General features: G+C 56.3%; 1 protein-coding gene across 2 annotated transcripts; it reads right to left on the minus strand.

The window, feature by feature from the left end:
* Window positions 1-94: 94 nt before the first annotated feature.
* On the minus strand, window positions 95-14,933 carry TRPV6 (transient receptor potential cation channel subfamily V member 6). 2 transcript variants are annotated; one of them, XM_041753458.1, is made up of 15 exons: window positions 14,531-14,933; window positions 6,438-6,535; window positions 6,169-6,291; window positions 5,668-5,805; window positions 5,334-5,432; window positions 5,054-5,229; window positions 4,559-4,705; window positions 4,267-4,479; window positions 3,889-3,975; window positions 3,713-3,789; window positions 3,305-3,470; window positions 2,873-2,939; window positions 2,262-2,530; window positions 1,128-1,234; window positions 95-838 (listed from the first exon to the last, which is right to left on the minus strand). In XM_041753458.1, the coding sequence occupies exons 1-15, from the start codon at window positions 14,656-14,658 to the stop codon at window positions 559-561; spliced, it is 2,175 nt and encodes a 724-aa protein (XP_041609392.1). In that variant the 5' UTR covers window positions 14,659-14,933; the 3' UTR covers window positions 95-558. The 2 variants fall into 2 exon arrangements, with proteins under 2 accessions (XP_041609392.1, XP_041609393.1); XM_041753459.1 differs by lacking the exons at window positions 6,438-6,535; window positions 14,531-14,933 and having other exon boundaries at window positions 5,668-5,800; window positions 6,169-6,284.
* Between the last annotated feature and the right edge of the window lie 1,357 nt (window positions 14,934-16,290).

Genomic DNA, 16,290 nt, shown 5'->3' on the forward strand with positions numbered 1-16,290 from the left:
GAGGCCACGGAAGGAGCGTGGGGCCACTGCCAGAGGCGACACTACCCAGCCGAATGCACGGGGCGCAGAGCAGGGAGTGACTTTATTGGAAGGTAGAAGGTGGCAAGACTCCACCGGCTTCACCCCACCCCCAAAGCGGTACCTGCGCCCCCTCACTCGTGTCCGCAAGCCTCCCTCCCAGCTGTCTGGAGCACCCTGGGAAGGGGTCTCCCCTTCCCACCGTAACACTGGGGTAGAGACGGCAAGCCTGTCCTTAAAGTGCTTTGCTCTGACAGTGCAGAGTGCTTGGGTGGCCCCCGGCCCCGTGCTCGGGGTGAGGCCAGGGCCACTGCCCTCCGTGGTTTCCCATCGCCCCAGAGCTGGGGGAGCAGCGGAACCCAGCAGTGGATCCCGGGGCAGTTATTGCCACCGGCGTGCCTGGGTGTTCATTCTGCTTCCCACCCACCCCCGGACCCGGGAGGGAGATTGGACCTCTGGGTGTCTTGGTTCTGCGCCCCGATGGCCCCAGGGAGCCGAGAGCAGCTGCAGGGGCCCGATGGCCCAGTGGAGTGCGAGCGCTCAGATCTGGTACTCCCAGCCTTCGCAGTCCTCCAGAGCCCTGTTGGCCAGGCCCCGCACCTCCCTCCGCAGGGTGCCCTGTCGGAGCCTCTCCCAGTTGGTGCTGCTGCGGGAGGTACTTCGGGACACTGAGGGGGTCGGGAGGGCCAGGTGGAGGCCCAAGGGGTGGCCCAGCTGCCCTTTTTCTGAGGCTTTGTCCAGGTCGTCGGCGCCCTGGCTGTGGAAGGCCTGTGCGTAGCGCCGCGCGCGCTGCCGGTTGAGATCCTGTCTGTCCTCCACCCTGTGCAGAAGGAGGACGTGAGAGGCAGCCGAGGGTGGACAGGCTGGTCCTGGGGACCCTGCCTCTGTCCTATGCGCACCCCCTCCCACGGGTACTGGCCTTGTTGCTCCTGTGCAGCTAGCTGGTGTGGGCACAGGGAAGGGCCGGGTTCCAGCCCCAAGCACCTGGCAAGGGGGGGGGCTCCCTTAGCAGTGGGGATCCAGTGTGGGGACTTCAGGTCAACACAGGTCACTGGGCACGCCCCCCCCAACTGGAGGCTGTCTGAACAAAGGGGCGCAAGGTCACTCACCGCAGGAACCAGCGGTCCCCCAGCCCGTACTCGCGCCCGCAGATCCCCGAGCGAGGCCACAGGCAGCGAGGCAACTTCCGTTCCAGCATCACCGTGGTGGCCACCACCTGCGCGTGGGGACAGGAGGGGCCGTCAGGGGTCGGGTACAGATGGAGGGAAGGATGGGGAGAGGAGAAGGTGCGGGGCAGAGGAAGGACAGGGTAGCAATAGGTCGGAAACGCAGGGGCTCGGGGTCTCCAAGAAGGGACCAACAACACCCTGAGCGAGCGCGAGGGTGGTGGTGTCCTCTTGGCTGACCCTCTTCTGCGGGAGACAGTCAGTGGGACACAAGTCCTGCAATTCTTTGCTCCATGACTTGACATCCACGCCGTTCCTGCAGGAGGTTGAGAGACCTCGCTCCAAGGAGACAGGAAGGAGGGCAAAGCAAACAGAACGGGATCCTCGGGGCCACAGGATATTTTGACCCCACAGACATAAAGGCCATTTATAAATGCTAACATCCTCCTGAGAAATCTAATATCAATACATTTGCATGGAAAACATATTTTCCCGAGCAAATCCCCTTTAGCCAATTTAGGGCCTTTTAACTCTGTTTTCTACACAGCACAGTTAAGTGCCATTCAATTTGGGGGGTTTTCATTTTTAATTCTGTTGAGAGAAATTATTTTCTAAGTATATTTTCAAACGATTTGATTCATCGAACGGCCTTCTGTCTCCATCGTGACGATCTGACTGAGGATGACTGCTGCTACTCTGGGAAGTTTTTGTAGCATTTTTTTTTTTAACCTGTCCGATTTTTCTGGGTCACGTTTTTTTTACAGACTAATTTACTAAATGCACTTTTAGCCACCATTGGCTTTATTTCTTGTCGGTTGCTTTCTTGTTGACTCTCCTAGAAAAGCCTGAGGTTTTCATTTTTGAGAAAACTGGGAGGAATTCTTTCCAGGCATTCAAGTCCTGCTCCGTTGGATTGCCGATCCCGTGCTTCTGTACACCCCGCGTTACCCGGTGTACCGTGCAGTGACCATGTCAACATATGTCGGGTCAAAATATCCTGTTTCTGTGTGAGCTCAGCCGGGGCCCTGGCTGGGAGGGAATACCCGGCATGAACCCACCCAGCCGCCAGGGGCTCACCTGGGCCCTCCAGAGCTCATCCCGCTCATGGGCCACCCGCCAGTGAGTGTCACCCATCATGGCGATGAGGAGGTTGAGCATGAGCAGGGTGGCGATGATGGCGAAGGCAGCGTAGGTGATGCTGTACATGAAAGGCAGGTCCACGTCGTAGTTGGCAGGCCCGTCGATGACGGTGAGGAACAGCTCGAAGGTGCTGAACAGTGCCATGGGGTAGTCGTAGAAGTGGCCCAGCTCGTCGGGGTCCTCTGTCTGGAAGATGATATAGAAGGCTGCTCCACCCAAGGGGGGGAGAGTTACCATGGCAACCATATACATGGCTGGACCACGGCCAGCCCTTCGCTGCCCAATTCAGGCCCGCCCCCCGTGGCTCCATACTTTGGGTTCTGATATTCCCTTATTTTCAGTGTGGCTTATCCCGATCCCCAGAGCCACGTCTCCGCAACACTCCCCGTTTTGTCTCACCTGCGAGGGACGTTCCATCCTCAGACCCTACAGCCCTGTGTCTTGGCCCTCGCTCCCACCTTCCCCCGGGTTTCTCTACAGCCATTCTGGACTCCCCAGACTCCTCCAACCTCTCCCCACCAGGGCCCCCTCCCAGACCCGTGATTTACCGGAGGCAAAGCCCAGGATGACCACCGCCATCAGCCAGCAGAACCGCATCAGGTCACCAAAGATCATCTAAAGGGAGGAGGGAAGGAAAATACTTCTTCAGGGGTCCCCTGAGCGGCTGCCCCTTGCAGCCTCTCCTGCGTCAAACCCCGTCAAGTCCAGCAGCTCCTCCCTCCCGGGGTTAGAAACTATGGTGCACACCGAGTCTACTTGGCCTGTTCGAGTACAGCCCTTACAGAACTAAGAGTGGCTTTTACATTTTTAAAGGCTTGAGGAAACCAAAGGAAGGAGGAGGAAAGGAAAAAAAATATGCAGTAGAGACTACATGTGGTCTTGCAAAGCCTGCGAATCTGTCATCTGGCCCTTTACAGAAATGTCTGCAGCAGCCCCTGCTCTAGCACCTTGCTCTAGAAAGCTTGGGGGGAGGCACAGACCTTCTGGATCATGATGGTGAAAGGGCCCAACATCTGGAATCCTCGGGCGAAGTACATGACATTGCACCAGCCCAACACCAGGGCGAAGGACATGGGCACCACCTCCCCATTGGTGTTCGTGAGCCGCATCACCATGGTCACCAGCACCATGCAGGCGTAGGTGATGCTGGGGGTGGGGAGCAGACGGGGATGTGAGAGGAGACGGGGATTATCCTGGGCACGCAAGAGCAGGAGTGACTGGGGGACGCAACACCCACACACTCAGATTTGGCCTTCGCACGTTCAGTACACGAGGCCACACACGCCACTGGAGAAGGACCTCGAGTTAGTTTTCTCCAGGGATTGTCCAGGGGTCAGGAATCCAGGGAGTTGAGGGAAAGGATTGGGGGGGAGAGAAAGGAGACTCACATGAGGACGTGAAACGGCCCCCCGAGGATGGTCTGTCCGAAGAAGCGAGTGACCCCCACCCTGAAGATGTCTGGAATCTGTGCAGGGCCAGGAAGACACAAAGGCACTTGTAGCCTGGGGCTCTGGTGGGATCCCTGGGGCAGGCAGCCTCGTCCCCAACCCTGCCCCCCTCTCACCTCTGCAAGCAGAATGATCACAGCTCCAATGACGGTCACCAGCTCCCCCACCAGGCGAATGTCATCCTCTGGGGTCACATAGGCCTCCTGAGGGGGAAACATGGTCAGAGGCTGCAGGCCGTCCGCGCACCTGCCCCCCGCCCGTGGGCACCCGTCAGCGTCCCGCGCATAGGGCATCTGTGTTAGGTCTGGCCGGCCCAGGCTCTGCTCTTGGAGCCCACGTGTGTTTCCGTGTGACTGTTTGTTGGGTTCATGCCTGGGTATTCGGGAGCTGGGTGAGGGGAGAAACACGGGCCGTAGAACAGGACCACGGTGCGGGCCTGTGGAAGGGCAGGGAGCCGAGCCGGCCCCGAAGCTCTGCGGCTCCTCGGGCTTCACCTGGAGGAGCTTCTGCTGTAGGAGGGTGTTGTCCCGGGGACCAGTGTGGTTGTTGGTCCTGGGCTTGAGGGGGCGGTAGACGCAGCACATGGTGAAGCAGATGATGTACAGCAGGTACAGGGCCCCCAGCACGCAGAAGTACGGCCGCCCGTATCTCTTCCACTTGAGGCTCACCAGCTCTTTCACTGGGGTCTGGTCCAGGATCTGGCGAGCCTGCGGGAGGCAGGAACTGGATTCCGGCTCCGGACCAGGCCCGCACTCCCCGGCTGCTTTCTGACCTGACCGCCCCTACCTCCCGCTTCTTGGTGGTGACGATCAGTTCCAGCAGAGACTGCTCGTCCCCCGAGGAGTCGATCTCCGTGAGGTCGTAGAGAGTGGAGGTCAGCGGCCCGTACGTCCACTGGATGTGCTTCCGCTTCTGCATCAGGTGCTGGAACATCTGAGGGGACACGGTGCGAGCCCGGGGTCACGGTGAGGAGCGGCCGCGGGAGCCACTCCGCTGGGACGGCTGCTGCCCCCCACCCCTGGTCCCAACGACCCTGGGCCCCACCTCCGTCGCCCGAGCCCCCGTCTCTGCTCACCCGTCTTCCCCACCAACCCTACAAAGATCTGAAGGACGAGGACAAGGACAGGCAGAGGGACCAGAACTTGGGTGACCAGAGCCGACACCCGGGGGGACCTTCTCAGAGCCTCCCGGCCAGGGATGCCCGAGACTGAGGCTGCGCAGGGCGCCCTCGGGGGAGCCGGGGAGAAGCAGGACCCCCGGGGCCCGCCGAGTGTCCCTCACCACGGTGTTGCCCTCCACGCCGGCCAGCTTGAAGGGGGTGAGGCCCTGGTGGTTGGGCACGAGGTCCAGGGACTGCAGGTGGTCCCTGCGCCCATCATAGGACAGCAGCAGGTTGTACATCTGGCAGGCGAAGGTCTTGTTGGGCTGGAGGATGAGGATGTGCAGCACGGTGTTTCCTGGGGGAGGACGCGGGGTCACAGGGCCGCCGCACCCCGGGCCCTGCCGTTGCCCTGCCCCCCCGGCCCCCAGCACCCCGGCTCCCCCCGAGCCTGGCTCTCACCCAGGGAGTCCTGGGCCCGGATGTCAGCTCCGTGCTCGATGAGCAGCCTCACGATCTCCTCACTGCCCACGCAGGCGGCGAAGGACAAGGGGTGCTCCCCTGTGGACACACGGGGCTCCTTGGCACAGGTGCCCGGTGGGAGGGGCACCGGCCACATCTCAGCTCTGGGCTTGGTGACACTCATCAGTGCCACCAGGGGCAGGGATGGAGCGAGCGCCCTGGGGAGGACTGGCTCTGGGCCGCTGTTTCCCCAGGCCTGGAGCCCTCCTCAGCCCACCCTCCCCTGCTCTGGGCCCTCCCCACGCCCCTCCTCCCAGCCTGGGCCTGCTCCCACCAAAGTAGATGAGGTTGCGGGGGCTGCGGCGGAAAGCGGTGCCCGTGGCTCTGGCAGAGACGCTGGCCCCGCGGGCAAGCAGGGCGCGCACCAGGTTCACGTTCTGGTTCACGATGGCTATGTGCAGTGCGGTCTGACCTGGCCCGGAGAGAGCCCTCAGTCACGGGGCCTGTCCCCAGGATCCTGCCGGGGTCCCTCCCCTATCCACACCCGTCCTCCTCCCCGGGGGCAGCCTGAGCCCGGGGGTTGGGGGGGAGGAGCCCCTGGCCTGCAGGTCCCCAGGGAGGCCAGCTGCTGCCTTCTCTCCCTATCCTAGACCCCTTGCATCGCAGGGGCCTGGTGCTCTAACCGGGCGCAGTGAGGGGGCCAGGAGGCAAGGGAGATAGAGAAGCATGAGAAGCAGGAGTCTCAGACTCCCTCCCCAAATCATCCACCCCAGACTGACTGGAAATATGCAGCGGGGCGCCCCTTCCCTCCGTCCTGGGCCCCGTGGCCCCTCACCCTCATACAGCTCGGATGTCATGGGCTCAAAGACGAGCTCCGGGGCGGCGTCCATCAGCACCATGGCGGCCTCCAGGTTGTCGTAGAGGGCTGCTATGTGCAGGGCCGTCTCCCCCATGCCTCCTGGCATTGACAGAAAGCCGAGTTATATGGCTTCTCTGGGGCCGGGCCGGTGACAATAGGGACTTAGCGGCCAAAGCAGAAGGGCCTGGGCTGGGCTGGGAGCCGTGGGGGCGGGGGTCTGACGGTGTGAGGGCTCTGCCTCTTACCTCTCTCGTGCACCTCACAGGCCTCGTACTTGAGTAGCTTGCTGAGAGCCTGGACATTGTTCTCCTTGGCAGCCAGAAGGAGAGGAGACTCCCAGATCCTACAAGGGAATGGGATCAGAAAGGGGGTGATGTTGAGCATGCCCCCCGTTGTGCAGCGAGGGGGTGATGGCAGGGCCCCCCCCATGCAAACACGAGCACTTCCAGTTAGTTAACCCAAGCCAACGTCCCCCCCTTTCTGTGTGTGTAGGGGAGCACCAGGACCGGCCTCCCCTCCCCTGGGGGCTGGGGCCAGAATGTGTGTGAAGGTGTTATCTGTGCACATGGGGCATGGAGGGGAGGAGTTTCACTTAAGTACTCATTCACCTCCTGACCTGCTGACCTCTGGAGCAACCCTGCTTAGCTTCACTAAGTGCCCTGTGATTACCCCCCAAGATAAGCCTTGTTTTCATGGACTAAGGGTACAAGGAATTCCTCCCTCATATTTGTGAAGCAAGTCAACACGTGGAGGCCAGCAGGTGTCCTCCGGTGGAGCGATGCTCTCCTTTCTAGACCTTCTCAGCAAAGCCCATTGATCCTGGCACTCTCCTCCCGACAACAGCATCCTCGGAGCTCAATCGGAAAGCAACAGCAGATCCTTTTTGTTCTGACCCTAAGTCAGAGTATATACTCTCTTCCTACTTCCTGTCTGCTTCTCACTTGTTTTGGGGGAGGGGGGGAGTCGTCCTCTGTGACTCACCAGATCCCTTCTTGAATTTTATTCCTACAATGAACTAAAAACCTAAATTATAATCAAAATTTAGCCCAACTAAGACCTATGAGTCTAAGACCTATGGGGCCCCCTTTATTCCATTTCTCTCTTGGCCCCAAGCCATCGTCTTTTAATGGGAGCTAAATGAACTAAGACCATTTAGCCATAGACGGCCAGCTAGGAACTATGTGAATGGGACTCGCGCACTGAAGTGCTGGTGGTGGCAGGAAACCAACTCCAGGAGCTGAGATGGGAGGGTGATCAGGAGAGGAGGAATGAGCACCAGACTCACACCTCCCCAAACATTGGTCCCAGCTCCCCAACCCCCATGCCACATGGGCGGCCACCAGGCCCTGCCAATTCAACGTTGAGTGTTCTTCCCCCACCCCCCGGTCCCTACCGCCTCGTCCCTCCTGACACTCCTCAGTCCAGCTCTTCATTCTCTGTTCTGCCCCTCATTACCGAAATACTCCAACTAGTTTCCCTATGTGCTCCTTACCCCCAGTCCATCCTTCTGCATGCGGCCAAAGTGCCCCCTCTAAATGGCAATACCATCCTGGCTCAGAGAAGTCGGCCCTTGAATGCCCACATAAAAGGAACACGGAGGTCCTTTCGAGCCTCTGTGCACCTGCCTTTCCACTCTCTCCTCCTCCCATTCACTCCTCATGCCTGATGCTCCGGCCTCAGCACCCCCAGAACACCTCATTCTCCCCAAGCCTGCACCGAACGCTCCTCCCACCTGGAACCCAGCACCTCCTCCTCGCCCTGGTCATTGTCCATTCCGTGATCCCAGTGCCTAGGGTTGTGCCCCGCGTGGGGCAGACACTCTCCCACTATCTGCAGAATGAATGAGTTTGTAGCAGTGCCAGAAGGTAGTTTGGCTTTACTGCCCCTCCTTATTATCTCCATCGGCCACCCCCTAAGCCAACCTCAGGCAAACATAATCTAAGGAAAAAACAGTGTGCTTGATACACAAACGCAGCTGCAAAGCAAATTTTCTACACCCCCTTCACCACCACCACCGCCCTTTCTGACAATATGCCCAAACCCTTCCTCTATAAATATTCTAGAGCCCACTCTGTTCCCCAACACACACACACACACACACACACACACACACACACACACACATACACACCTTCCCCAGGCAGTTTCCCACACTATCCTCTGGTCCTTTATTTTTGCATCTGTCACTGCGTGTTGTGATTACACTGTCTCTTCCTCTGCATTAGGGGTACTTAGAGCAGGGGTCAGTCACTTTCTCATCTTTATATCCTTTCTCTGCCCTCCTTCAATGAGCTTTATGCCCTATTTTGACTAAAGTTTTGTGGTTTTTTAATTATTTTTTTTTTTTAGATTTTATTTATTTGTTCATGAGAGACACACAGAGAGAGGCAGAGACATAGGAAGAGGGAGAAGCAAGCTTGCCATCAGGACTCAACCCAGGACCCTGGATCATGACCCGAGCTAAAAGGCAGACGCCCAACCACTGAGCCACCCAGGTGCCCTATTTTGACTAAAGTTAATGGCAAAGTTAGAACTGGATCCAAGGAGGCTTCTAACCCACGTGCAGAGTTCTGCCCCCTGCTTCCTAAGATGAGTGGGGAGGCTAGCTGGTGGCCGGCCTGCAGACACCCCTTTTGGTCCCCACACATCTCTGAAGCCCACAAATGTCCCCCACAAGCCTCCATTCCTATGTGTTCTTTTTCTTGCCTTGCCGACTGCCCTCGTGGCCTGGGAAGGATGGAGTTACTGTCCGTCTGGGCTTGCCAAATAAAAATACAGGATGCTCCGTTAGATTTTAATTTTAGACGTACAGCCAATAGTTTTTAATATAACTATGGCCCACATGATATTTGGGACAGACTCCTAAGAGCTTATTCATCACGTATATGAAAGTCAAATGTAACTCCATGTCCTGTACTTTGTCTGGCAACCCCAGTCAGACTACATTCTGGGTGAAGAATCAGCTCATGACCCAGCCCAGCGAAGTATGTGGAGAACTGGTCCCTTCTGGGTGGCAAACTCCAGAATCTAGCCAAAAAGAGGGCAGGGTAGATGAATAGGTTCCCAGGGGAGCAGAGCCATTACGTGCAATGGCATCTTAGGGCCACAAGGGAGCAGCAGAGGAAGCCCTCAGTCAACTTCTTGGCTGTTGGGCTGACCCCCCAAAACCTGACTACTCTTGGGACCCATAAAAAAGGCACAAGATTATGCTGAGTGAAATAAGTCAATCAGAGAAGGACAAACATTATATGGTCTCATTCATTTGGGGAATATAAAAAATAGTGAAAAGGAATAGAGGGGAAAGGAGAAAAATGAGTGGGAAATATCAGAAAGGGAGACAGAACATGAAAGACTTGTAACTCTGGGAAAGGAACTAGGGGTGGGGGAAGGGGAGGTGGGCAGGGGTGGGGGTGACTGGGTGACGGGCACTGAGGGGGGCACTTGACGGGATGAGCACTGGGTGTCATTCTATATGTTGGCAAATTGAACACCAATAAAAAATAAATTTATTAAAAGAAAAAAAAAAGGCACAAGAGCTGACTCGTCCACAGACTCATGCCCGAGATACAAGCAGGCCCTCCCATAGCACCCCAGCCCAGAAGTTTAGATCTGGAGCAAAATCTACGCATCGTCACCAGGTCTCAGCCAGACACCTCCTTCGTCCAGGAAGAAGAGATACTGATAAAAATATGTCCTGGTTTGAACGGTTAAATATTACTCGTTCCCTTCCAGGGGAAAATTTTACTTTGTTTAGTAGAATACTTAATATTTTGGCCGGAATCTCTAATTCATAAATGGTGGCTCTCAACCAGGGGGGAGTCCCTTCCCCCTCCCCAGGGGACTTGGCAATGTCTGGACACATGTTTGGTTGTCACAACTGGGTGTGGGGGGCGGAGGGGTGCTACTGGCATCCGGAGGGGAGAGGGTAGGGATGCTCTTAAGATGCATCTTAGGGATCCCTGGGTGGCTCAGCGGTTGGGTGTCTGCCTTCGTCCCAGGGCATGATCCTGGAGACCCAGGATCGAGTCCTGCATTGGGCTCCCTGCATGGAGCCTGCTTCTCCCTCTGCCTGTTTCTCTGCCTCTCTCTCTCTCTCTCTGTGTCTATCATCAATAAATAAATAAAATCTTAGAAAAAAAAAGAAGCATTTTTGGGACCCCGGGTGGCTCAGGGGTTTAGTGCCACCTTCAGCCCAGGGCATGATCCCGGAGACCCAGGATCGAGTCCCATGTTGGGCTCCCTGCATGGAGCCTGCTGTGTCTCTGTCCCTCTCTTTGTGTCTCTCATGAATAAATAAATAATCAAAAAAATAAAAAATTAAAGAAGAAGCATCTTAGGCAGGGCAGCCTCCTGTAATGAAGAATTATTCCGTCCTGCCAAGGTGGGGAAAGTGACCTACAGGTAGAATTATTCACCAACCATCTTTTTAAAGAAAAGATTCTTCACATTAAAAACAATGAGAAGTCCCCTCTCTGTGTTTGCTCACACATCATTAAATATTTAAGAGGAAAACGAAAAAGTAAAGCCTTTTAAACACTCACGGATCGAGACGCGAAAAGAAATTACAGAGAAAAGCTGAAACTCTAGCGGGGTGGAAGCTGTTTTCGGGATTCAGAATGTTTTATTTCGCCGGACAATTAATTATAAACTTGCATGATTTAGTGCAATGTAAGACTGGTCAAAACTGTACTTGCAAACCCTAGCCCATTTTTTTTTTTTTATAGGGTAAACAAGTCCCTGGCCTGATCTTCCCCCTGCAGTTCCCCCTGGGCCACCACACCAGGTTGTCTCATTTCCTTCTGCCGGTTCCCTACACTCCGTCCTCCCCTCTCCTCCTCCTCCTTACGGATGTGCACACGGATGTGCACATGTCTGTGTGCGCACGGGCAGAGTGTTCTATTTGGTTGCTGGAAACAAGACGGACTTCAGAGTGCCTTGGAGGAGAATTCAAATCAGAATTTTAGAGCCGGAAAGTTCCTAGAAATCTGGTCTATCTGTTCTTGTTACAGATGGAGAAAGAGGCCCAGAGTCCCGAGGCGACCTGGCCAAACAAGTCGGACTCAGAGCTGGCACCAGGACCCCCTCGGCCGTTTCTCTGTCCCAGTTCTCTGTGTTGATCAGGCTTTGGAGAGGGCTTAGAGACACGGGGGGCTGTGTCCACGGGCATGGGTGCCACTGGTTTCTCCCCACAAGCACCCCCTCAGACAAGCGGGCCATTTGGGAAGGGGAGGGCTCACACCATGTACAGGTTCCCGGGTGCGAATGGCTCTGCCAGGAGGAGATGCCCAGTCCCTTGACCTCCCGCCAACATCGGGCGTAGCCTTTTGACCACCGTGGCTGTTTTCATCACAGTAATCCCATTTGTTAAATGTGCTTTTCAGCTTCCAAAGCAGCATCTCCCTTACGATCCCTTTTGCTCCTTACAACCCTGTGACACAGGCCAAAGGATCCTTTCATTTTTCAGAAAAGGAAACTGAGGCAGCACAACCGAATCGCTGGGAGGAGATCCTGCAGTTACAAGCAGAAGGCTTGGCCAGGAACGTAGCCTCAGGCTCCTACCACTCAGTTATGTGGTTCTTCTAGTTTTATGGCTCTTTCCAGTCCTTCTCAGGGGGAGCCCAGAAGACCGATCACAGATGAAGGAAAGAGCAGTCATGTGTGGGGAGGAGGCATGCACCGGCCACGCGTGGGCCACTTCCCGCCAGCTCAGGTTCTTGGCAACCAGAGGAGGAAGCCAGAGCTGGGGGTGGGGGGTAGAGGTTGTTTGCAGACTTGGAGTCAGGCTGCCTTCTCTGCTGCAGCTCTAGCACATGTGCCTGCAAGTAGGCCTGTCTGACTGTACTTACTGAGGCCAGGGGTCCCAGTATACCGGAGAGCCCCAGAGCTTACTTTTCCAGACACATCACTTCCCATGTACTTATACAGGTATCTATCCTCCAAACCTCCAGTGATCACTGCCCTCCCAGCATCCGGTGGGAGGGAGAAGGTGGCAGCAACAGGGTCGGGTGTGGGCCTCTGGGAGCTGGACATCACACCCCACACCAGGCAGAAGCAGATACCACAGCATCCTCCTCTGTGCTCTCACGACACTCGCTTATACCCTTCTTGGTGAGGACACTCCCCAAGCTCACTTGTCACCCAAGTAGGTGCACATTGGTACATTTTGTCCATGAGCACCGTGAGCTGCTTGAGAGCAGGGATGTCACGTTCATTTTCTGCAAATCTAGCAGAGTGCTCTATGCTCGGTAAGTAGTTGATACATTGGATCTCAGGAAATAAGACAATTCAAGGTCCAGGGAGAGCGGAAGAAGAAATAGGAGAAAGGTAGTGGTTCAGTTTGGGTCTGACAATGTGGATTTAAGCATAGAGAGGCGAAGACCCAAGACTCATCTGCTAGAGAGAGAGAGAGAGATGCTGGGTTCCTGACCATCTTGGCAAGCCTATAAAGTCTTCCACTCTCACTGGACCATTCTCTACCCTCATGGAATCCCCCAACTCCACACAGATGCCCTCTCTGAGCTGTTGGCTGAATCCTGACTTTAGCACTTGCTTATTCCGGGCCTGCCTTGTTTTTTGGGGGATAACAGGCCCTGACTCCCATAGGTTTGGGGTTACAGAAGATAAGGTAGGTGCTCCTTACATTGTTCACGGCTTTCCACCATCAGCCCGCCTCCTCACCCATCACTACTGTCCTCACTTGCATGGTTCCCTATTTACCTACTTGCCTACAAGTCTTCCCTAAGGTTCACCGCGCAGCCTGGGACACTTCCGCTCCGGCCATCTCAGTGTCCTTCCTGGGAGTGCCCACTCAGAGGCAGATCAATACTCCAGGCTCTGGGTGGGAAGGAGGGGGCCCGAGAAACTGTGGACACAGGCAGGGAGATCAGGATGGGAGGAGAATCCCTCAACGTGGCAACATCGGGCCTTCAGGACCGAGGCTGCAAGAGGAGGCCCACTCGATGGTCTTGAGAAAACTAGGGGCAGAAAGGACAGTGGAAGCAGCCAGGCTGCGGTCCTTCACTCTGCCTTGGCCTCGTTGGCACACAGGGCAGCTCTGCTGCCCCTTCCAAGCCCCGAGCCTTTCTGTGCTCTGTGTCTGGCTCCCCCAGCCCCGGGGTCCTGAGTGGGAAGGGAGAGGTGGAACCAGGGATGGCCTCTTCTCCAACAACAGCGCCATTCTGTGCCTTAAGATGTCATCAGCCAAACATGCGCTCAGCCCCTGCTCTCCCAGGCCTGGGGGGAGAGAAGTGGGTGGCTGGTGTGAGAATCCTGGGGCGAAGGGAGAAGAAACACAGGCACTCCCAGTCAGGCTCGGGCGGGCCCCTGCTCTCAGAGATGGAGAAAGACCCTCAGATACAAAAACCCTGCGCTTTCCTCTACGAATCAACATGGGTTATCTGCCTTTAGTTAGGGACCCTGGGGGGCCTTCCTGCCAGCGTGCCAGCATCTGGTGGGGAGACCCAGAGAGTCTTTGGAGAGGGCATCGTACCCAGGGATGGCCTCAAGCTTTCCCTCTCCTCTCCTTTCCCTCCTGGGGTGGGACATTTTCAGGGGCTGGAAGCAACAAGTGCAATCTCCTTGGGGCTCAAACTTTAGAGCCTCTCAAATTCCTCAGCTTGAATGAGAGAGTGGGTGAGCACTTCTGGTGTTGCGCCCGGGCACCCACCATGCCCCCCTCCCCAGTAGAGTGTCCTGAGCCCCAGGGCTGGGTCCCAGCTTTGTTGCGCTCCATAACACCCCCTGCCCCGCATGTGCCTGGCACTCAGCAGGGCCCTGGGCAATGGCTGGTGATGGTGATCGTGCACAGGAATGACAACCATGGTCACATTTTTGTCTTCTGTGGTTACTGGCGTCTGCGGCCCCTTCCTGCCTCATTCATTCACTCCCACAGGTCTACATGCGTACATGTATGTGTTACATGTTTCTGCAGGAAACACTGCTCTAGGGGTAGGGAGTAGATATCAGGCTTTGTCCGGACCCACCAGCACCTCTGGGGTGGTGGTTTCATGATGCCATGATCTTTCCAAGGCCCAGAGGGAAGTACAAGAGGCTTGCATAATTGAATAGGATCTTAAAGATAGTGAGCACCTGTGCCCCCCTGCCAGCCTCCTCCCCTCTACCCCTGACATCCTGGGGTGCTAACCCCACAGGGCCAGCACCTTTGAGACAAAATGACCCAAGGAGCCAGGCCTAGAAACACAATCTGTTCAGATAGAGATGCCAGACAAAGACTGGAATGGGGTGGGAGGAGGGGAGGAGGGGGAAGGGGGAGAAAGGAGGAGCTAGGAGGGGGTGAGGGACACGCTGGGGGGTGCAGAGGGAGCAGATTGAGGCTTACCTCTTCTGCTGCTGCAGGTTCTGCTCATCTCGGCTCTGAGCCCATGACTCCTGTCTCTGGAACCATCTACAGAATTTTCTCCAAAGGCAGAGAATGAGCCCCTTCTCCTTGGGCAGCGGCAACCCCATAGAGCGCAGGGCCGGCTCCTTGGGGGGCTGAGGCCGAGGCCAGACCCCAAACGGACTCAGCCTAGGGGCCACATCAGCCCCCTCAAGGGCCGGCCTGCCCTCGCCCTGTAGAGGTCCCGTCTCCTGCCTTCCGGGTCCCCCGCAGAGTCTCCGTGCGGCGCCAGGGCAGGGCTTGCAGAGGGCTCCGGAGTTTCTTACCCTCCGCAGAGCTGGGGCTCCCTCCTCTGGCTCCTCCTCGGGAGCTCCTCCTGGGAGTGAGCAGGAGCCCGCAGACACTCCCTCCCTCCTCCCAAATTACCTGAGATTTAAAGAGACAGGCCAGCTGACCTGCCCTGCATCTGCGGCCTGGCTTCAACTCCTTCCACACCTGGGTCTCTCTCCCTGCCCCCAGGCCAGTCCAGGAAGGGGAGGCCTTCAAAGAGGGGAGAGGCCTCCCTTGGACTTTGGGACACCTGGTGACCTTTTATAGAAAGGCCTGGGACAGGTCAGACTAGCCTGAGGGCCTGGGGTGAGGGAGGAGGGGAGCAGGGGAGGAGAGGAGGAGAGGAGGAGTCAGGCCGGCCTAGGGGATAGAGGAGTGAGTGGAGCTCACCTCTCTCCCTGGGGTCTTCTCTGTGCCTGGCCCTCCTGGAGATTGAGCTTCCCTTCACCCTTGTGGTTTAATCTCTAGCCTGGCCCAGAATAGGTGGTATAAACAAAGAAAACCCAGGGTGCCCCGCAAACCTTTTCCGTAAAGGGCCAGATAGGACGCGAAGATATGTTAAGTTTAGCAAACCACCTACAGGCATATGGCCTCTGACACACAGGCTTTATTTTGTTTTGTTTTGTTAGCCCTTCAGAGATGTATAAGCCATTCTTAGCTCAGGGGCCAGGGCATAAAGCGGAGCCATGGGCAGGATTTAGCCCCCTGGACTTCATAGACCCCCCCACCCCCGAGTTCTAGAACACTCCCCCAACATGGCATATATGTATTGAGTTACCAAATAAAATACAGGACGTCCCATTCCATTTGAATTTCAGATAAACAATGAAGAATTTTTTTTTAGTATAAATATGCCCCCAGTATTGCAAGTATGTTCTCTGGCAACCTCCCCCAGGGGTTCACCCCCTCCAGCCTGCTGGGCCCAGCTAAATGCTCCCCTGTAAACTCACACTGAGCTTGCAAGGCGGGCATTATTGTCCACATCTTACAGGTTAAAAACAAAACAAAACAAAAACAAAGTCCAAAGTGGTAAAGTAAATCATCCAAGGTCACATAGCCAATTTAGCGGCAGCGGCCAGATTCATACCCATTCCCACATCCCCAGTGGGTGGGTAGATGGAGGCCCAGGGAGGTGAGGTGGCTTGCACAGACTCTGGGACGAATGGTAACAGAAAGCACAGCCCGTCCTGGTCCCACCGCACGGAATTCGGACAGGAACAGCTTGGGAGCCATCCTGGTCACTTGGTTCGGCCTGGCCTTCCGGTTGGAGAGAGACCAAAGCCTTGGATTATGCAAAGTCCCATGGCAAAGCAGGGACCTGATGGCCTGGGGCATGGGTGTCTGGGCATCTCGAGTCACTGGTATGTGTGGGTCACTCCCTAGCTTCAGAGTCTGTTTTTTTTTTTTTTTTCTACTTGTCTCTGATTCAG

Source organism: Vulpes lagopus, chromosome 4, assembly GCF_018345385.1.
Source record: "Vulpes lagopus strain Blue_001 chromosome 4, ASM1834538v1, whole genome shotgun sequence".
In the NCBI taxonomy this organism is placed as follows: domain Eukaryota; kingdom Metazoa; phylum Chordata; class Mammalia; order Carnivora; family Canidae; genus Vulpes; species Vulpes lagopus.

Bases quoted from the DNA above. Each gene is read 5' to 3' on its own strand.
- TRPV6 (XM_041753458.1), bottom strand. From the start codon at position 14,658: ATGGGGTTGCCGCTGCCCAAGGAGAAGGGGCTCATTCTCTGCCTTTGG. The intron at 6,536-14,530 runs GTAAGCCTCAAT...ATTCCCTTGTAG, and splicing joins AACCTGCAGCAGCAGAAGAG to GATCTGGGAGTCTCCTCTCC. The intron at 3,790-3,888 runs GTGAGAGGGGGG...GGCCCTGCACAG, and splicing joins TGATCATTCTGCTTGCAGAG to ATTCCAGACATCTTCAGGGT.